The sequence below is a fragment of the Fusarium solani genome (genome assembly GCF_023522795.1).
Source record: "Fusarium solani strain SB1 chromosome Unknown bctg00000002, whole genome shotgun sequence".
Lineage (NCBI taxonomy): Eukaryota > Fungi > Ascomycota > Sordariomycetes > Hypocreales > Nectriaceae > Fusarium > Fusarium solani.
Window position 1 is genome coordinate 4778807 of NW_027072155.1, and position 20493 is coordinate 4799299.

General features: G+C 50.4%; 6 protein-coding genes across 6 annotated transcripts; 4 read left to right on the top strand and 2 right to left on the bottom strand.

Annotated features, from left to right (window-relative positions):
* Positions 1-1170: 1170 nt before the first annotated feature.
* MRS44_005474 (uncharacterized protein) lies at positions 1171-2362 on the top strand (the record flags this gene model as incomplete). The annotated part of the gene is made up of 3 exons (XM_046284399.2): positions 1171-1335; positions 1393-1570; positions 1623-2362. The coding sequence occupies 3 exons, from the start codon at positions 1171-1173 to the stop codon at positions 2360-2362; spliced, it is 1083 nt and encodes a 360-aa protein (XP_046124526.2).
* Positions 2363-2974: 612 nt separating this feature from the next.
* MRS44_005475 (uncharacterized protein) lies at positions 2975-4318 on the top strand (the record flags this gene model as incomplete). The annotated part of the gene is made up of 2 exons (XM_046273191.2): positions 2975-3298; positions 3347-4318. The coding sequence occupies 2 exons, from the start codon at positions 2975-2977 to the stop codon at positions 4316-4318; spliced, it is 1296 nt and encodes a 431-aa protein (XP_046124525.2).
* Positions 4319-5333: 1015 nt separating this feature from the next.
* On the top strand, positions 5334-6281 carry MRS44_005476 (uncharacterized protein; the record flags this gene model as incomplete). Its single annotated transcript, XM_046282890.2, has 1 exon — positions 5334-6281. The coding sequence occupies one exon, from the start codon at positions 5334-5336 to the stop codon at positions 6279-6281; it is 948 nt and encodes a 315-aa protein (XP_046124524.2).
* A 387-nt stretch (positions 6282-6668) lies between these two features.
* On the bottom strand, positions 6669-10351 carry MRS44_005477 (uncharacterized protein; the record flags this gene model as incomplete). The annotated part of the gene is made up of 10 exons (XM_065622626.1): positions 6669-6689; positions 6738-6836; positions 6885-6987; positions 7034-7081; positions 7129-8511; positions 8560-8590; positions 8647-8855; positions 8917-9024; positions 9082-9647; positions 9713-10351. 10 exons carry the CDS (start codon positions 10349-10351, stop codon positions 6669-6671), a joined length of 3207 nt encoding a protein of 1068 aa, XP_065478698.1.
* A 443-nt stretch (positions 10352-10794) lies between these two features.
* Positions 10795-14650, top strand: MRS44_005478 (uncharacterized protein; the record flags this gene model as incomplete). The annotated part of the gene is made up of 6 exons (XM_046277867.2): positions 10795-11290; positions 11341-12396; positions 12449-12560; positions 12614-12868; positions 12918-13363; positions 13419-14650. The coding sequence occupies 6 exons, from the start codon at positions 10795-10797 to the stop codon at positions 14648-14650; spliced, it is 3597 nt and encodes a 1198-aa protein (XP_046124522.1).
* Positions 14651-14806: 156 nt separating this feature from the next.
* Positions 14807-20058, bottom strand: MRS44_005479 (uncharacterized protein; the record flags this gene model as incomplete). The annotated part of the gene is made up of 12 exons (XM_065622627.1): positions 14807-15558; positions 15614-15941; positions 16003-16406; positions 16487-16556; positions 16606-16884; positions 17606-18545; positions 18594-18715; positions 18766-18827; positions 18881-19110; positions 19165-19470; positions 19518-19558; positions 19609-20058. The coding sequence occupies 12 exons, from the start codon at positions 20056-20058 to the stop codon at positions 14807-14809; spliced, it is 3984 nt and encodes a 1327-aa protein (XP_065478699.1).
* Positions 20059-20493: the final 435 nt, after the last annotated feature.

The following is a 20493-nucleotide window of genomic DNA, read 5'->3' on the forward strand; positions in this document are numbered from 1 at the left end:
CCACGGAATCGAAGACATGGTCAACACTTCGGCCACGAGTCAGGTGGCCTGGCAAGTATGCCATAGCAGTACTAGAGCGACAACACCTTGAAATTTACATTTTTAGAATCGTGTTATAAGTGAGAAAGAAAGTGGCGAGACCGATGACTCGGGCATAGATATGATTCTCGTACAATATCACCTGCGAGCCTCGAGCTGGACAAGCATGCTGAGGAACCCATCAAGTTGCTTGAGGTCTATTTAAAGTGGAATTGATGAGGTACGTCCTTCGGGGATATCACGGTCGTTGCAAGTAGTAAGCGTCGTCTGGGAGTGGTCTAATAAAAGCGGGTTGGGAGGGCTGATGGCCTGACAGTTCCATCTCAGCACTATCAAGCTTAACCCATTCTACCTTTGTGGTTTGTGGGATGATGCCTGGAGGGATTGCTCTATTTACTGGAACTGATCTTATCTGGATAGACAGGGGGTTAGGGCGATTGTCTCAACCATGCTTGTTGTAGTGTAGAAGCTTTTCAACTCTCACGTTGCTAGCTATTGACCCTATCGGCCTGCCGGGTGTCCCATCATATCTAAACTCTTTTTAATGGCTATCATTTAATCTATAGGACTAATGAGATATTCTCTTTCGAAGCTGTCAGTGGTTATGAGAACTGGGGCTCAACCTCCTTCTTAGAGTCTGCCTCCGGATACTTCGGGTTGAATCAGCTGACCTTGGAGTGTAGTCGGAATGGTCAGGATACCCGCCAGGTCTGCTATGCAGCGTATCTGTAGATATGCGTCTCATGTCTGCGTCGACCAGGGAGGGTTTCTCCCCTTCAAAGGCTTCATGATACTGTCTAGGGCGCCGGCAAAGTGAGTCTAATGCAGGTCCCCTCTCCCAGCCTCGGCCATCAGGCCAGATGTTTCTCAAAAGTCCCCGAGTCGGACTTGACCAATCTAAAGTCCGGTTTTGGTATAAAGTCAAACTTGGAACTTGAGCGGTGTGGTGGACAGTAGTTGTTAACTCCGCACCGTTAACGCCGCGCCTGCGCCATCACAACCACGGTAGACTTGCCAAGCGACATGTATGAATCGTTATATATAGTTGACCTTCTCTTATTTCCCTTTCTTTCTGACCCAGGATGTTCTACATATATTAAACCCCCGATTCATCAAATCTAAACAGCCAATATGTCCACCATCCAACTCCCGAGCCGGCTCAAGCAGTCCTTGGAAGACACACGTGTAGAGTATCGTCAACTTGGACGATCTGGAATTCGCGTGTCTGTGCCTATTCTTGGTTGTATGGGATTCGGTGACACTCGAGCTCTCCCGTGGGCGCTTGGAGAAGATGAAGTATGCCTTTGCCGCCCTCAAACACGTTCTCGAAGCTAATCAAGGTTCGTTCCATAGGCGCTGCCATTGCTCAAGGCAGCCTATGACATGGGCCTGAATACTTGGGATACTGCCAATGCGTACTCCAATGGCGTTTCCGAGGAGATTATTGGCAAGGCTCTCAAACAGTATGATATTCCCCGAGAGAAGGTAGTTATTCTCACAAAATGCTACTTCACTGTTGGAGAAACCCCAGGTATGTTGGTTGGCTTCTCAACGACCTCTGCACTCAGTACTGACCGCGACAGAGGAGCAAGCATACGTTTTCCACTCCGAGTTCAGCAAATCCAAGGATTATCAGAACCTATCCGGTCTCTCTCGAACTGCCATCTTCAATCAGGTTGAGGCTTCTCTGAAGCGGCTTCAAACTGATTACATTGATCTATTGCAGATTCATCGATTTGATAGTTCGGTGCCCATGGAAGAGACTATGAAAGCTCTTCATGACCTAGTGCAATCAGGCAAGGTCCGCTACATCGGTGCGAGTAGCATGTGGGCAACTCAGTTTGCCCAACTTCAATTCTGCGCCGAAAGAAATAACTGGACCAAGTTCGTGAGCATGCAGAACCAGTACAACCTGCTCTACCGCGAAGAGGAGAGAGAAATGATTCGGTTCTGCAATGACACGGGTGTAGGGCTTATACCTTGGGCGCCGTTGTGCCGTGGACACCTGGCCAGACCTCCTTCTTCAAGCTTGACGACGAGAGAGTCGACTGAGTCTCAAATAATAACAGGAGGACCTGGTACGAGCGAGGTCGATCAGAAAATCATTGGTCGAGTGGCGGAGCTCGCTGAGAAACATGGATGGCCGATGGCTCACGTTGCCCTGGCTTGGATTAATTCGAGGGTTACGAGTCCTATTGTTGGGTGCACCAAGATGGAAAGAATCGAAGAGGCCGTTTCAAGCAATGGCAAGGTTCTGACGAAGGATGAAGAGGGTTACCTCGAGGAGCTGTATCAGCCAAGACCTGTTTGGGGCCACTTTTGATTTGAACGTCGATTAGTCAATAACATGGCGTGTCGAGTGGTAGAACAAGTTTGTCGCTCCAGGTCATGGTCAAGAGTTGCCCCTCGTCATATGTCAGATGAGCGTTGTATTTTGGTGAGGGAGGCGAGGAATACCGGACTTGTATCCTAGATCAATTCCATGTTTTGTCATGAAACGATATTCTGGTCCGAGTTTGACAACATCGCTCCAAGTGTTTTAATGACGTCATGTATTGAAAACTATGTCTTTTACTGTTGTGGTTGATGGCCTCCTTTGGAGTTGTCGTTGATGATGACAATCACAATACCCCCCCAGCAATGCCTAACATTCAACACGACTGCGCCTCTGCGAGTAGTGTTGTGGTTCAAGACAAAACTTGATGAAAGTATCAACTTTCGATCTGCTGGCTGATAAATCCGGGAGATGCGGGGAAACGCAAATCTACCAAGGTAAACAACCGGCTATGTGAAACATCACATGAATTGTATGCATTGCCGAGATCCGGTCGGCAGTAGAGTTAAAGTTTAAATCATTAGGTAGTTGATTTAAGTACGTGGATGCATAAAAAACATGGCATCGTAAGAATCTCTACACTGCCTTGTAACTACCATCATGTTTAGCAAACCGGCTTTCCTTATCCTTGTCCTCTCTATCCTTTGCCTCCCATATACTCGTTCCTTGGCCCGGTTCGTCAAAGTCCTGGGATTCTTCCGAGAGAAAAACAGCACCATCGTACAAGATCCCAGTCATCTCATCCTCATTAACGACACCATTCAATGCGAGGATATTCACTTTGAAGAAGAAAGTGGAAAACTCTTTTTGGCCTGCGAGGACAGCTACGAAGGCCGATTCGGATGGTTCCCTCCCTTGGCCAATTTTCATGACCCGTCCTTGGCTGCCAAGAGCACTGGGTCCATACACGTCGTCGATCCCGAGGTATGTTGTATGGCCGAGTACATGCTGAATCCTCTAACGCTGTTGCAGTCGAAGCAGTCTCAGCGGTTAAAGTTTGTAAACTTCAGAGGACCCTTCAACACCCATGGCATTGATGTCATCCCGGATCATGACTCGGCAGAGCCCGCCGTTTATATATTCGCTGTCAACCACCCTCCAAACTTGGCAAAATGTCCCGATGCCGCGAACTTGAAAGAATGCAACGCAAATGCGGCTTCGCGAATCGAGATATTCCACCATGTCATCGGGTCTGATGTAGCCACGCACCTACGGTCCGTTGAGCACTCACTAATTTCGACGCCCAACGACATTCTAGCTCGAAATCCTCACTCTTTCTATGTGACAAACGACCACTACTACAAAGAAGGTGCTCTGCGATTCTTGGAAGTCGTGTACTGGGGCGCGAGATGGTCGACTACCGTGTTGGTCGAGTTGGACTCTCTCACTTCTACCGACCCCGCAGCAGATGTCAAGGCGCGAGTCGCGGTGAGTGGTATCCATAACCAAAATGGGCTTGGTAGGGGTAGATCTGGAGAAATCCTCATCGGATGTGCTGGGAGAGGTGTTATGGAGGTGGGAAAGGCATCATCCGAGAACCTTGCCATTCAAGTTGTCTCCTCGATCAAGGTCGACTCGACAATCGACAATCCCAGCTACTTCCTCGACCCATATGCCAATTCGACCTTTGATGCCAGCGGCTACATACTCGCAGGGTTATCACGGGCTGCTGACCTTCCCAAGACGACGACGGATCCAAACGGGGCTGATGGGTCCATGGTATGGTATATCCCATCACGACAAGGGGCTGCGGAATCGAGCGTAATGAGCGCTAAGTTGTTGTTTGAAGACGACGGGGAGAGAATTCGATTTGCGACGGCTGCTGTCATGGTTGCTATTGACCCGAAGCTGGAACACGGTCAGCGGTGGGCGTGGCTCTTCGTGACGGGAGCGTTTGCGAAGAGCGTGTTGGCTGTCAAGATCAACTTGGAGAACGTGGTATAAGGGACTATATGGATGCTCTGAGAGAGGCATGTTTTGGGTCTTGTCTATTCGTTCTTTGCAAGCCATAGCCGAGTAGGATGATACGAGATGGGACGAGACTACCGCCAGCTTAACCTAATGCTGTCCTTTTGGAATCCCTTTGCAATAACTTCTATACCATCGCTTGTGATCACCCACTCGAGCCTATGATCCCTATGCTCCCTATTCCGCTGCCTGCTCAAAACAACCTCGTTGACCCATGGTGCCTTGGTGGCCTCGGCGCCCAAGTAATCCTCCTCCAACGTGACTTGTCTGTGTCGGCGTCGAGGTTAATACAAAGTGAAGGACTGGCTTTGATTAACCCAGTAGGTGCGCATATCTGCCCCCATGTCAACATCATAGCGGTCGCGAGCATGCCGTATCTCTTTGCTTGCGATCTAGACCAACTATGATGAGTCTCTTCCTATACTCACCAAATTAAGATAAGGGATTAACCTATGCTTGTATTATTTTTACGAAGTCTTAGATAGTGCTCTAACAGTGGGGATAAGTACGCTCTGGCAGTCCCGCGATCCAACCTCGGAAGAAGCTCTGGAGACTACTGGCAGGGATCGGGAATGGTTTGATCTGAGTGGCCCCAATGCCGGATGGTTCCCCAGATTGGACTCGAATCATCCGGAGAACAACACCATTCCCCAAACCCCGCAACCGGGGGTGGCGCTGATCCGCAAGGTCGCGGGATCATTTCGAGGGGAGGTCGGCAGGAGGAAACTACCGCTCCAATCCTGGAGCAAGAACCCCGGCTTGAGGAACGTCGGAATTGAGTCATTTATCGATGGTACTTGACGGCGAGTAACTGGTGATTTACTGAGGAGTCAATGGATGGATATGGTGACGTACCCAAGCAGAAGGGTGCTTGCTCGTCTATAAATACACCTATTGAAGTCCACAAGAAGGCTTCTTGTACTGGCTCGGACCATCACCACAAGCCAAGCCATCTTGATTCTACCAAGTTCAGCCAAAACATCTATCCATCATGAAACCCACTCATCTTCTTTCATTGCTAGCCAACCTCCTTCTTCTTGCTCAAGTCGAAGCTGCGGCGGACTTCACCAACAACATCGTCTTCACGCCCCGTGATGACTACACGAGTTGGAAAACCATCTACGGCCGTTCCGTGCAGTTGCAGGATGGCTCACTCCTCGTCACCTGGGAGGATTATGCTCCTGAACCCCCATTGGCTCACTTTCCTATCTGGAAGTCTGTCGACGGCGGAGTGACTTGGTCTGATTTTGTCAACGTTACGGACCAGGTCAATGGCTGGGGTTTGCGGTATCAGCCTCACTTCTTCGTCCTGCCTGAAGACTTGGGAGAATACAAAGCGGGAACGCTCATCCTGTCTGGCATGTCTCTCCCCGCAGACCTCAGCGAGGCCTGGCTTGACATGTACACCAGCACCGATGGAGGTGAAAACTGGGAGTTTACCAGTCACGTCGTCTACGCTCCAGGTCCCGAAACCACTAAAAACGGAGATAAGGCAGTTTGGGAGCCATTTCTCCTCATGCATGATGGTGAACTCATCTGCTACTACTCCGACCAGCGTGATCCGTCTCACGCTCAGAAGCTTTCTCATATCGTGACCAAGGATTTGAAGAATTGGTCCGATCCCGTTGACGATGTCGCTCACTCGACGTACAAACATCGCCCCGGCATGGCTATTGTTGCACACATTGAGTCTACCGACAATTATATCATGACCTACGAACTCTGTGATGGCCCTGATGGTGGCTGCCCTTCGTACTACAAGGTCTCCTCGTCGCCATACGACTTTGGCAGTGCTGAGGAACACAAGATTCTGTCCAACGACACCAACGCCAACCCTGGTTCATCCCCGTTTGTCATCTGGACGCCTCATCCTGAGGGAGATGATGGCTCAGGCTTGATTATCATGAATGGATCGGGCCGAGAGGAGCTTTTTCATTAATGAGGATGCGGGGGAGCCGGACGGCTGGAAGATGGTGGATGTGAACCAGTGGACATCGCATTCCCGTTGCTTGGAGATTATTGAAGTAGACGGAGAGAAGAAGCTGATGATTACTGGTGCTGGACACATGTCTAGGGATACTGATAACCTTGTCGCTGTGGGCGTGGTTGGGATTCCCACTTAGGCAGCCTACCCAAGGAAGATGAGATCAAAGATATCTACATTCCTTAGTATCTCAAGGCGAAGCGGTCATTATGTACGCTTTAGTACAAGAGCCATATCAAGCAAAGAAACCCAACTAGTCATCATGCAACCATCGCCAAGCTCCAAGTCTCAACCTCTCGGCTTCCCACCCTGCCACCTCAAGCCCCCTGATTTGACACGCTGTCAGATCAGAGATCTCAGCGTCTGTAGACCTGTCAGTAAAATGTAGTATCTAGGGGACTTATGACAAACCTGTAGCCTTCCTTGACGTTCATCTGCCTGCTCACCATCGTGAGGAGCAAGCAACAAGCCTGCTAGATCCTTCTTCGAGTCTTGTACTTTTATAACATGCTATTAATTTATTAAAATTTGGGCCTTCGTTTCACCAGGGCTTCTCACCTGTTCGAACGAGTCTCGCACGTAGAATCTCACTGTGGTCACCTCTCGTTTTTGACCAATTCGGTGGATTCGAGCAAGGGCTTGCTCTTCGAGAGTTGGGTTCCTGAATATTTAGCACTACTCCAACGGAGCTTTCGGTTTCGACTTACCAGTGAGGCTCCATGAGGTAAGCTCTGGTTGCTACCGTCAAAGTGAGACTGGGAGTTGTCAGTCACGAACTCGGGCAAAAGTCATAGATACTTACCCAGCTGCACCACAGGACAATGTCAAGAGCATGACGCGAACAGACGGGTTGGTTCTGAATCTCTCTACAATCTCCTGTCGCTCACTTTGCGGCACTTTGCCGTCAAAGCGAACACATGAAATGAGTGCCTTTTCCAAACCGGCTTCAACCATGTCCAGTGTCAGTCTCCAAGTTGAGAATACAATGCTAGACCACATCAGTGATAGTTCAACTTGGATGGATATGGGGAAGCACCATTTTTCATTCAATGGTAGAGCCTTGATGTCAGTCATGAGAGCTTTTACCTTGGATGAGAGGCTGATGGACTTGGCTCTTGTCTGTTGCTGCACCTCATATAGGCTCGACTCCAAAGCACTGTTATTCGTGGAAACAGCAGCCATGGAGCAAGAAGGGTTATGCCCGCACTCTACGACACGCCTGGCCTGGAAAATCTTCTGCGTGCAATCTGCGCAGACAAACCTCGAACAGCTGGCGAACTGGGCACTTTGTTGCGGAATGGTTGGGTCTTCGAAAAGAGTCTCCGTAATCTCGAGTGTTGATCGACATTGTATGCAGACCAGCGGCCCCATCTCTCGCTGGAAATTGAAAGTCCGTTGTGCAGCGTTGGCCCAGCTGTCGCCTTCGAGGGAAGCCTGAGGGGCCTTGTCATGCCTTGTATGGTAGTGAAGACCCAAGTTGCAGACTAATCTCAGTGACTCGATCTGCTGCAAGACGTTTGCGTACATGCCAGTCCGAGAGTGGTCTAAATCCCTCTTTAGAGCCTCATCGATGCTCATAATAGCCTTCTGCCGTAGCTGGTCGTACAAAGCTCTCTCTTCGGTGCTGAAGTTGACAGGACATTGCATATCCCGCCGGGCAGGGAGGTTGATGGTTGCTTTGGGCCGTCTGAGTAGCATGCATGCCGAAAGACGCTTTAGCCTTTTGATGGCTTCTTCATACTCTCCGGACTTCCAGAGGCGGGATATATCGACGTCGAAGCATCTTCGGTCGGTGTATGGATGGGCACGGATGAACTTAAAGAGAGTCGCCAAGTCGCCGAGGCGATTCTGGATGGGTGTACCCGTAACAGCCCATCGTGATTTGGATTCGAGCGCGCAAACTGCCTGAGACATCTTTGAGTTGCCGTTTCGGATGAGATGTGCTTCGTTTGTTAGTATCGTTGTTGTCATGCTTGTGCCTATGGACCTACCTTCATCGAGAATGATCCTTGCCCATCGCACTGAAAAGAGAGTCGAGTTTTGCACAACATTCCCACTGTTCCACTCGGCAGAGACGGTGTGATACGTTGTCAAGACAATGTTTAAATTGTCAAGGTGATCCGTGGAACCGAGACGGCCTTCTCGGTGATGACGATGCCATGCCATACCGCCGTCAACGACATGTCTAATCAACAGTAAGCATAAATATGTGAGAAAAGACACAGATAATCACTCGGTTAGTTGCTCTTCCCATGTTCCAATCACTGCGAAGTATCAGGGTTTCATCTCGTCATGCGTTTTGGGTGTGGACTCGACTTACGTGGAGGTGGTACGACGATAAGTGTGGCCGAAACATTCAACTGGTCGTCTTCGCTTATGTCCATCTCAGTATCGTTCCTCTCCAAATCGGTTGCCGCCAAGGCAATCATTGTTAGAGTCTTGCCCAGCCCCATCGGGTCTGCGACGATACCGCCGTAACACTGAGGGGGCTCTTCAGATTGATAGGCATTGGAGATTCGGTTCAGGAAGCTGCGGTTGTGTCAGTCCAACCAAGTATTGAGACCTCAAAAAGAAGAACAACAGGACATACATTCGGCCTTGGTCAGTATCTACCATCTGCCAAACATCTGGCCGCTGATCATAGAAAGCCCACCCTTGCTCCCGACGCAGCATGAATGTGAGAGCCTGCTTTTGATGCCTATTGCGGTTGATTAGTCTTGATAGTACATATTTATATCAAGTCGCATCAGGTTACCTTCTGAGACTTCCCTTGAGAACTGTCGGTTGTGTCGTTTCTTCCAGATCGTCATGACTGCCCAACATATCTAGCAAGTCTTCCTGCTGGGGCAAACTCTCGAGATGAAGGACCTTGGATCCATTTGAAACGACCTCCGAGACAAGAGGGAAAGGCGACAGATCGTATGAGGAAAAACGATGGGGGTTGTGATATCTGACGTCGATATGGCACTCTTTAGGATCTTGAAGATAAACCTCATAATCTTCGAACCACGTCCCAATTTCGCCAAAAAGCTCCAAAGGGCCGTAGACGGTGATCTCCAGGGTGCATTGAAGAAGAGCAGATCGCGTCTTTTGATGCGAGGAGCCTTGTGAGTCCTGGATGGTGCATGAAACATTGAGGTTCAGGGTCTCCTCGTCGAGAAGGCCTTGAATCATTTGGCCATGCTCTGAAAAAATGTGGCCAGAGATCTCTGGGTGGCAATCTGATTTAAACTCTGTCGAGCTCTTTATCTGCACCGAAAACGGCGAGGATGGAAGGTTGAGCGATCGTTTTGGATCGCATCTAGCAGATATGCAGGGAACCTTGATCGCGTTAATACTGATGGATAGGTGACCTTATTGGTATAACTTGCCATTCCAAAGCATACCGTTTCTACGCATTCCTCCTTAGTGGTTTCTTGAGCTGGTGTAGATGTAGTGGGCATGACATTGTTTGGGACTGGGGTGGTATTCGTATGTGGGAATTGGGCCTCCACGTAGACTACGCCTTGCCATGACTGAGGGCCGAAAGGGACTTGGGTGAGAGCCATGGGGTATGGTTGGCATAGAGGTGCAGGCAATCTTTGGGTATAGTTTTGGACTGGCGCTTGAGGCGTTGGAAGTCCCACAGTGGTTGATGACCGCATGTTAAATGAAGAGGAGGCGAGAGCTGCTGGTGGCTGCTTTGGGTCGGCGACCACTACTTGGTAGCTGTTCCCTTGGATTAGACTTCTTGTTGCGTCCTGAGATGGAAGGCTGTGGCAAGGGTTCCATGAGTTTGAGTTGGATAACATTACCGAGTTCACACCCTCTGTGGGTCTGAAACCCGGTTGCGGTGTTGTCAAACCCCATTGGGGGACCGCGGCAGAGTGGAACTGTTGGGTTGCGATGGGTGCTGTATAGAATCCATAGCCTGCCTGGTAGTTGGTAGCCAAGGCTAGGTTGACAGCCTCTTGGGCGCGTGGTTGGGTTTCCTCGTCCACTCGGCGCCTCTTAAGTGCATTGTTGGTGCCTGGAGACGCGTCCATTGCGTTAGACGATACTCGAGTCCAGGTTGCGTTTTTGAATCAGCTGGGTACCGTTGAATGGCTCTCGGGAGCTTGAGTGGGTGGTGTGAGAGGGTCAAGTCAGATCAGGCTCTGAGCCTGGCGAGGCAGAGTATTTATCACTGTCGATAAGCCTCATCAAGCAGAATGGACAGGGTTCGTAATGCGGTTATCAGGTTTACAGGGAATGGTCTGTATGGCCTCCTTGGCGTTGGTCCAAAGCGCGTAGCTGGCGAATGCGCTGGCCCCTTAACTGCACTTTCGCCCAGAATTGTGATTTTGGCGGTGGCTGTGTGTGTGTGTGTGTTGTCACAAATTGATACATGCATATCAGGCTCCGGAATTTGCCATAACTACCGGGTGCCCTCCGCCGGGCTTCGCCATCTGTTCCTCAACAACTTTCGTCGGACCTACAGTCACCCAAGATGCCTCTGAAGCCCGCCATATCAGCTCTTGCGAGGCAAACCCTCAAGACTGCATACGATGAACTTGACCGTACCATCACCCCAGGAGACAAACAGGATTTTGGGACCACGACCCTTCAGCATGTCAGACAGGCGGTCCGCGACATTGAAAATCAGCTTGGTGCTAGGCAATCTCTTCGCAACATGGGCCGTCTCATGCCTCTTTTCCAAGGACTCGAACACTACTCCAAAGTTGTCGAAATTCTCTGCAACGGCACTCCCTATTTGTCTTGGGTATGGGCACCGATCAGCCTGATTCTGCGGATAGCTTGCGAGTACGTCGAGGCTTTTGAACACATTATCAAAGGGTACGCAAGTATCGCCGAGTCACTCAAGCGGTTCGAGATTTTGAGCAATGCCTTTATTCGTGAGCCAGAGTTCCATGAGACGCTCGCCATCTTCTACGCCGACATTCTGAAATTCCACAAACATGCCTACAAGTTTGTTCGAAGAAGTGGTAAGTAGCATCAATAAGAGACTGAAAATACTTCTATCTAATGTTTATAGGTTGGAAGTTAATTTTTCTCACATCCTGGGGGCGTTTCGAGAGAACGTTCAAGCACATTTTGGAAGAATTGAAAGAACACGGCTCCTTGATCGACAAAGAGGCCAACGCCCGCAACATCGCCGAAGCAAAGAAGATGCGAGAAGACATCCAATCCTGGAGAGAAGAGATTCAAGCTCGGAAAGAAGAGATTCAGGCCCGGAGGGAAGAAAGCCAGAGCCAACTCAGCCGCGAGGAGACCGAGCAGAGCGCGAAGCAGTTCAAAGCCATCGCATCTTGGCTAAAGATCAACGAATCCGACCAGCTGGCCATCTTTGATTCGATTTCTTCCGAGGTCGCAGAATACCAAGGAACCTGTGGATGGATTTTGGAGAATCCAAAGGTCAGATCTTGGATCAAACGCAAGCCGGACACACCAGCGCTTTGGTTGCAGGGATCGGCCGGAACTGGCAAAAGCCTCCTCTGCACACAGCTGGTAAATTTCATGAAGGGGTCCGACATGTTTGTCGTTCACCATTTTTGCACTTACTTATACGCCTCTTCAACCGCCTACGAGCAGATCCTGAAATCATTGATTCTGCAGCTTGTTCAAAAGGATGACGATCTGGTTGCCCACGTCTACGAGGCACATGTCTTGGAGAAGAAGTCGCCTGAGGCAACAGCCCTCGAGCAGCTCTTTCAAACGCTCCTTGCCAACATGTCCAACGAGCCAAGCCAGGAAGAGTATGCATGGATAATCATTGATGGACTGGATGAGTGTGAACCAGACAAGCAAACCCGCCTGGTACGTCTGATCAACCAGGTCACATCCAAGCCTTCTTTACCTGGTAGCACTGTATACAAGGTTTTGATATCAAGTCGTTCTCCTTCAAATGCTCTGCAAAGCTTCCGGAGAAAGCAAACAGTCTCACTCACCGAAGAAAAGCATTCCTTGCATGGGGCAATAGGGCAATACGTCGGGCAAAGGCTGCGATCGCTGGATCCAAAGCTCCGCCAGATTCACATACGGGATGCTGAAATAAAAGAAATCCGGAATGCGATAGTAACTAAAGCCGATGGTGAGTTATCTGGTCTAACGGGCCCTGTTGAGTATCCGTTGACCTCATCTAGGGATGTTTCTCTACGCTCGGCTTGTCATGGACTACCTCGCGAGCAACATTTTTTACAGTGGTGATGAAATCAAGCAGTCGGTAAACCAACTGCCGAAGAAGCTCGCAGACTTGTACGTTTGGTGCTGGCATTTGCCTCTGGACTCCATGCTGATACCCTCACCAGCTACGACAAGATCTTGACTCAGATTCTGGTTCAGTTGGATCCTCGCTCCGTGGATCGCATCAGATGCATTCTCAGTTGGGTTGCGTTTGCGAAACGGCCGCTTCGGAAGCTCGAATTCCTTTCTGCCATTACCTTTAGTCCCGGGGACCCTGAGGTCGAACATCTTGCGCCTCAGTACATCCTAGACATTTGCGGGACCATCATTGAGGAGAGACAGGATTCAACCCTGGCATTTATTCACATTTCGGTGAAAGAGTAAGAGCCACACCAGCAGAAACTTTAGACCACTCGCTCACTGAAGTAGGTTCCTTCAAAACTCTTCGAGCAACATTGCCATCCACAAGCAGCAAGCACTTCACGAACACGGCGTAGCTACGGTCGCCTGTCTCTTATCTGGCTTGCGGACGTTTAGAAACGAGTTCCCTGAACAGAAGAGGCAACTTCGTGTTGGCAAGGGGCTTCACGGGCTCCATGTCTATGCCACCGAGTATTGGACCGAATACCTGCTATCCCATGCCGCGGAAACTGATAACTCCGCCATAGCGTCGCCTTCGCTCCTCGTTTCCCTTGCTTGTCAGCTGGCAGATGAGATCGAGGGTTCAAGCCCTGCAGAGCCTGACACAGAGATACACCAGATCAACGAGTATCTTGCCTCTTTGCGGCAGTACCCGACGCTTCAAAAGCATGTCGGGAGGGCTTTAAAATCTAGATCTCTAAAAAACCTAGAAGAGAGGATACTGGAAGGGTTTGGTAAGTACTGTGGCAGAATGAGGTGCTCTGAGTCGGACTGAACTAACGTCTCAAGGGATCTCAAGCGCCTCAAAACCTCGTGTAATGTCAGACAGCATCTCTACCTTGCTTGCATCGTATGAGGACGTTGTTGTGTGCTTGATTGGCCACGATCACTTCCCAGGTCTCTCTGGGAACGAGTTGGAGCTGTTCAGAGCACATTTTGGAACCACCGTGTTCACATGCCGACTGAGATCTTGCCCAAGAGCCACCATGGGCTTTGGGACAGAGAAAGCCCGCTCAGAACATGAAATATCGCACGTTCGATGCTTCCCGTGCAAGTTTCCGGGCTGTCAGCATCCCCCTTTGGCGTCAGCCAAGGCCCTCAAGAACCACACGAGCAAGTACCACACTCCGATCCCAGCGAGAAAGGCGATTCGGAAGACTGAATTTGAACGTCGTCAGCATGGACAACAGCAATCAACAGATGCTATATCCACTTTCAACTCTGACTGCGTCAGCGCGCATGAAGAGCAGCCAAGCGCACACTCTCCCCCAATTGGAATATCCCAAGACCTGACAGATATCGACCCAGACGATCAAGATTCCCAGTACCAGAAACATCCAGAGTACCCACCTGCCGTAACCGGTATCTTTCGACCAATGCATTCCCTCAGTGCCGAAGAAATGATTGGTCGGGGCAGTATATTTGTAGCATACAAGTTTGGAGCCTCCTTGCCTGATGCTCACAAATTGGTGGCTGCTGCGGCTTTTGGCGACCTTTATCAGCTTCCCGACCTCCTTCAACGCCTCTTTTATCCTATTCTGGGTATATATCCGTTGTCAATGGAGTTTGCAGCGCCTGAGTTCTCAAATCCAGTTCTCGCGGCAATAGGTTCTTCTGGTCTAAATGTCATATATCTACTTGTCAGACAGGCGCATTTTGACTTTACGGAGAGCGTCCGCGGTAAATCATACGCCGAAATCGCCTGTCAGCGAAGAGGGGAAAATTGGCCAGAAGAGGCTCGTGTTTTGTGGGCTGCTGCTATGAACTCCTATTCAATCACAGAGTCTGTAGAGAGCTCTCGCCACTTGACAGCACGACCCTTGCAGGAGCAAATAGAGCTTGCTGAAAGGATGCAGAAACATCCATGCAATGCTGAAGACTGGTACGAGCTCGTGCAAGAGAATGGCTTTTTATCATATCGTTGCAATGGGGCAACGTGTTCGGATTTGCCTTGGTTCCCACATGCGCAATCTTTCAACGCCCACATGTGGCACAGGCATAGGGTACAGTCTTGGGGTTAGAGTTGTAGGGTATAGAGAAAAAGAACAATGCGTTACAACTTGCACATGTCTTGACTTTTGTCCGGCCTAAGCTACTTCACAGCGTGCCTCGGTCCCCGTGACTAGGAATGAGCACAAGAACAGCCAAAATGGATCAAAAGAACAGAAAAGATGAGATTATTGATCGTTGGGGTCGATGCCTGCTCCGCCTCGGATCCTAACGTAAGGCACATGAGTTTTAGGGAAATATGCCGTGACAGGAGCCACTTTGCACTTGAAATATGTCCTCCACGAGAACGACTTCTGAAGCCCACTCTTCTTGTACACCTTGGTCTCCTTCTTGGAACAAGGCATGTCCATAGAAATTGTCGTCCACCGGTTATACGTTGCCACCTTGGTTTCCATGGCAAACGACCCGTTGACCACCGAGAAGCCCCTCAGCTCAGCGTCCATTATCACCATGCCGTTGCTGTACGCTAGGAGATGGCTTGAGAGGTACTTTCTAACTAGGTCGTCGACTGCGTTTAGTTCGTCGATCAGGGCGGCGTCTGATTCGGGTGAGTCGGATGTGAGCTCCGTGTCCGGCCAGATTATGTTAGACCAGCTGAGGGACCATGTATTCTCTTGGGCTTCGCCGGATTGCTGCTTGTATTGCCTGATGATGTCTTGGAGTGGTGAAAGGTCGGTTTTGATCTGCTTGGCTAGCTCGGGTACTCGCTGCACGATGGGCATGAACAGGAAGATGTCGCTAATCTTTTTGAACTTGCCCTGTTTAATCATGGAGACAAGACTTGCCGCGTCCGGGTACTTTTTGATGTCTTTTCTGAGTTGGATCGTGTCAGCCAGCCTCTTGCCAAGCTGGTTAGAGGGAACGTCAAGTGGGCCTCGGACCGGCCAGAGTCTGTTGGCAGCTTCAATAACCTCATCAACTGCAAGCAGTTAGTCAGTACTTGTACATTCACCATGACGCTACTGTAGACTCACCCCGGTCGAGGAATTTTGGGACACCCTGTCCATCACACCTCTGCAGTTCCTCGCAAATCTTTTGCCTGCTTGTATCAAACTCAGCTCGCATAATATCGTAGTTGGATGCCAGAGAGTTAGCCGCTTCGGTAATATCGTTGACTCTTTCTTGGATCCGAGTCAAGGCACCATCCCACTGAACGAGTACCGACTTGATCGGGGGCTCCATTAGGTTAAACGAGGGGGTTAGATAATTGTTGACAGCCGTACTGATGGCATTTGCGTTACAGTTTCCGGCTTGACATGTGGCGACTACACGAGCGAGGGATTGGAATACCGAAAGATCGATCTATGAAGTTGATCTAAGCATCAATTCCAAGGTATGTACTCGGGGTGAATGAGAGACTTACATCCTTGGCTTGGGCAATAACCCACGGAGCGATGGACTTGAGTACACTCGCAATATCGACTTTGTTATTGAGAATTGGGAGACTGACTTTCCCGAAGCACTTGGACAGATTAGAGGGGAATTCGGGAGAGACTGAGGGATACGATACTTTTTCAATGCTAAGAGTGTCGTCCGCGACCTTTGCAGTAGCTGTAGTCATCTCACCTCGAATCGACATCGCAGTGAATGAACCAGTCGTAGCAAAGTTTTGCAAGCGAGTGAAGCAGCCGCAGATGGCCTCGGCTGACTTGATGAACTTGTCTCCCAGGCCCTTGCCGAGCGCCCTACGAATCTCGTCGCAGAGATCGACCTCCTTGGTGAGAATGGTCAAACTGGAAGGGACTTGTACCGATTTCTTCTCCCATCCTAAGTGAGTGTCAGCAAACCTCCTCTTCGTTATCTTGAGGGGCAGTCTTACCAGGGATGCAAGTCCATCCCCTACAAACCCTGAGGGGTTTCTTCAAGGTCGGGCAATTCCACGCCGCCCATTGGCGGCTTTTGCACTTGTTCCACTACCTGAGATTAGCACGACGTTGTCTACATGTGGGTATTGAGTTTGGCCTACCGTGGGGACCTTGATTGTCTTCATGTTGACCTTGACACCACTCGGCACGATGACTTTGATCTTGCATGTTGACACTTCTTTGACGCCGGCGCAGATGACGGGGAGGGTGTTGAGCGCAGCATTCTGGGCGGTTACCACTTGTGCCAGCAGCACAAATGGCAAGAGAAATGGTAGTGAGAGTCGCATCTTGATGAATGAGTTGAGAAGCTTTGACGGGTCGACGGCGCACAGGTCGGCGACTACTTTAATGGCTCCACGAGACTCGATGAGAACAAGGGGCTGTTGACCAGTTCAGCTGAATCCCTAGGGCTGAGATGGCGCTTTTAGAACGGGACCGCGCCAACCGAAGGGTTAACAGTAAGATGCAGCCCTACGAAAGACATCAACCCGCAAGGAGACAATTCAAGCGAATCACTAGAAGCTAGAATCGATAGCGTCCCTGGTGATGGCAGCGCCAAGGAATCTAGATTCAGTCCAGGTGCGGCTGTTCGAGGGGGTCATCAGCCACAGCTCTCCATAGCCCCCGAGACAAAACGCCATAAAAGCCGGAAATGGCTTTGGTCTAGGCTTACTGGCTGCGTTCGAAAGCAAAGGGGGTTCGGGTTTCATCGTCTGGCTGAAGGCGTCTACCGGCATGATGTTGGGCTGTAAGCATGGCGTTGTGCCTTGCAGGAAACTGATCATGCCGGCATGGAATTGTGCATGCTGGTGCCACCATTCCTAGCCTCTGAAGATATGGTTAAAAACAAACTATTACGCGAGAGAAACCGCCCTAGACGCCGCTATACCAGCCCGTCAGCTGGTCACAGGGCAGACTACGATCAAGATGAGGGACGGTCAAGTGCGGAATGTTCAACTATAATGATTGTGAAACCATCCATGCGTTTAATACCATGCGCTAACTGTCTAACCAATGATGCAAATCTATATGTAGGCACTTAAATCAATCTATGCCATCTCACCACTGGAAGCTCTCTTCGAAATACTCTATCCGTGAGACTCCATTGTGTAGCAGCTCCACGACAGTCCTTCTAGCCGTATCTGCCATCTGTGCAGGGCCACAAGCAACGACTGCAACGCTCTCGCTGCCTGCTTTCTCGCTTGTGCCTCTCACCACTGATGCCGCATTTATGCGACCGTGGTGGAGGGTTACTTGTGAGGGCCAGTCGTTGAGCTCATCTCGAGGTGTATGTGCTGTAAGATGGATCTCTATGCTGAGGTTTGAACTTCCGAGAAGCTCGCCGATGTCGCTGTGGAGGACATCCAGCGCGAAACCGGGTTCTCTGACTGCCCAGTGGATCTTGACAGATTTTGGGGCGATAGGGCCGGTGAGTGCTTGGAGGTAGGACAATGGCACGACAATTCCACTGCCTCCAACAACGAAGACAACGTTGTCAAAGAGATGGAACGGCTGGGTGTGCCCGTAGGGACCATCGACAAGCACAGTTTGGGGCACTTTCCTTGGCCATGTTGCTTCGGCTGTGTCTCGAAGTCGGGAGGTGAATCCGTCGTAAGGTCGAATGAGGAACGTCATGTTACAGGCCTCCGGGTAAAGGCTTTGAGTCTCCGCTGAGTCCGAGCTTGCTCCGACGTTGTCAGCTTCGAGCAGAGGAACCTGCTCGCCTAGAAGTTTCGCCGCAGGTTGGCCTTCATCTGAGACTGTGGCGACGGTGAAAGGGTGGCTCTCCCAGCAACGAGGGCCATTCAGTACGTGAATGTAATAGTAAGTCCCTGGCGCTGGCTTGTAGAGACTCGTCGACCAAGGGATGACCAGTCGAACAATGTTGGATGAAGGGTTGTAGATGGAAGTCGCCCGGGTGTTCCAGAACTTGGGGTTGAAGGCTGCGATTCGGAGGGCTCGGAGGACGCGATCGCCAACCCAGATGAAGCAGGGGACCCAGAACAGACCATCGAATTGGCCACCGAAGATGGAGACGTGGCTATACTTTATCAGCATTAGTTCAAGGGAAAGGCAGAACTTCTCTTACCCGAGCATGGTGATCAATACGATGATGGACATGATGATGTGAACAACCAGGAACAACTCGTAATGTTGACGTCGGATCCAGTAGAAAGAGGCGCCGATAAGAAGAGACATGAATATAGTAGCCTGCACATGTTAGTGAATATGGACGTGAACAACTGAGTTGAGGAACATACCACTTCACCTGTCCACCAGAAGGTATACGACCACCAGTTGATGAAGGCTTCCATGCCGCCCTCTAACGTACGAGTCAGCATGAGGTCCATAAAGAGGGATGTGCAGGTCACATACCGTCAATAACAAGGAGTGTGTAGCCGATGGAGTGGATGATGGCCTGGACTGTAGCAATGCGAGCCACCCAACGATGGAAGTTGTTGTAAGTTCCAAAGTCCCATCCAGTAAGCCACATAAGAATGTTGTTCCTCATGCCAAACAGCCAAATGAGCGGAAAGTTGGCAAATGAGATGATGCCTGTGCGGTCAGAAGCGTAGCGAAGGATTTGTCGTTTCTTGGTTTCGAAGCTAGAATCCAGAGATGAGCCTAGATCTTCTTGTACAGCTGCGGCTGGTACTTACTAGAAATTCTCGGGTGTAATTCTATATCCGTGAATGCTCAGCGCAATATTCACCAAGAGGAAAACAACCAGAGTCAGGGACTGTATCCTGGGCGGCACAGTTCCCCAGCCGATTTTCTGAGCACATCGATCTCCAAACGTGGCAGGAGTGGTGATCGAACCCAAAGTTCGGGTGTAGAAATTGCTCAACTTTGACCCAGATCCTGATGACTTGCTCCGGACCATGCGCAAGGCGGCAATGTGCTGTCCGACGTGGTTCATGATTCCAATAGCCACGACGACGGCCCAGAAGACAACCATGGCAGCGCTGTTGCCGGTCAGCCCATATCTTAGGCATTGCAGGAGTTCACTTACCCATAGATGAAGTGGTACCAATACACATAGGCAACAGCGTCCTAGAATCCCAGTTAAGCCTGCAGTTTACCGATTTGATTTGGCTGCCTACCAGAGTGTCCCACCAAACGCGAAAGAAGTGCTCTGACGGAATGACCACTTCTCTAAAAGTGTGAGACTGGCCTGTCTCATTCAACTCAAACCTTCGGACCTTTGCAATATCCTCAGCACTGTAGTTTGAAATCAAGCTGAATGGCGGGAGAACGGTATGGGCGCGTTCCTGGCATGTTTCGTTGAGGGGAACCAAGCCCGCAGTTTGAGCTCCAGGTTTGCAGTACACTTCGAGGCATAGATACAGCGAGATTATGGCTCGTGGGCTGTAGCACGGCTTGAGCAGGCCCGTCTGGTTCCAGAGTGTCTCATCGAAATGCACCGGCTTCAGACACGCTTGGCAGGAATCGTAGCAAACCTCATCGGGAGACCTGATCGCAGCGGCACGGACTGGCGAGCTCCATATCGCGATGTACGAGACGAGCACAGCCAGAGACGCTGCGAACTTCATGGCCGGCAGCTCGCAAAATGTCCTGTCCTGTGTCGAGGCAGTTTTGATGACGGGTGACAAGGGGGCTCGTGCGAGGTTTTTTATCTGATCATCTGATAAAACGCGGCACGACATCGGCTCGAGGTCACGTGAATGATCCTACGGAATCCTTCAGGCCGAATGACCCGATGTCGCTGGGCGTGTTGTTCTCCACAGTTGGGCTGGTTTGGTACCTTGGCATCAGGCGCGTTATTGCTGACAGTCGTTCGTTGGAGAATCACGCGCCATGTATTTGGGGGTCATCTTGATCGATTGTGACAAGATTGATAACGATTCAAGGTGTCATCTGGGGTTCTTACTCTGCCAGATCTCGCGCGTTGGCGCGAAGAGACAAGCATTAATTGCTCACTAAGTGGGTAGGGAAAGCCACCTGAGGACCCTGATGTTGGTTGTTCG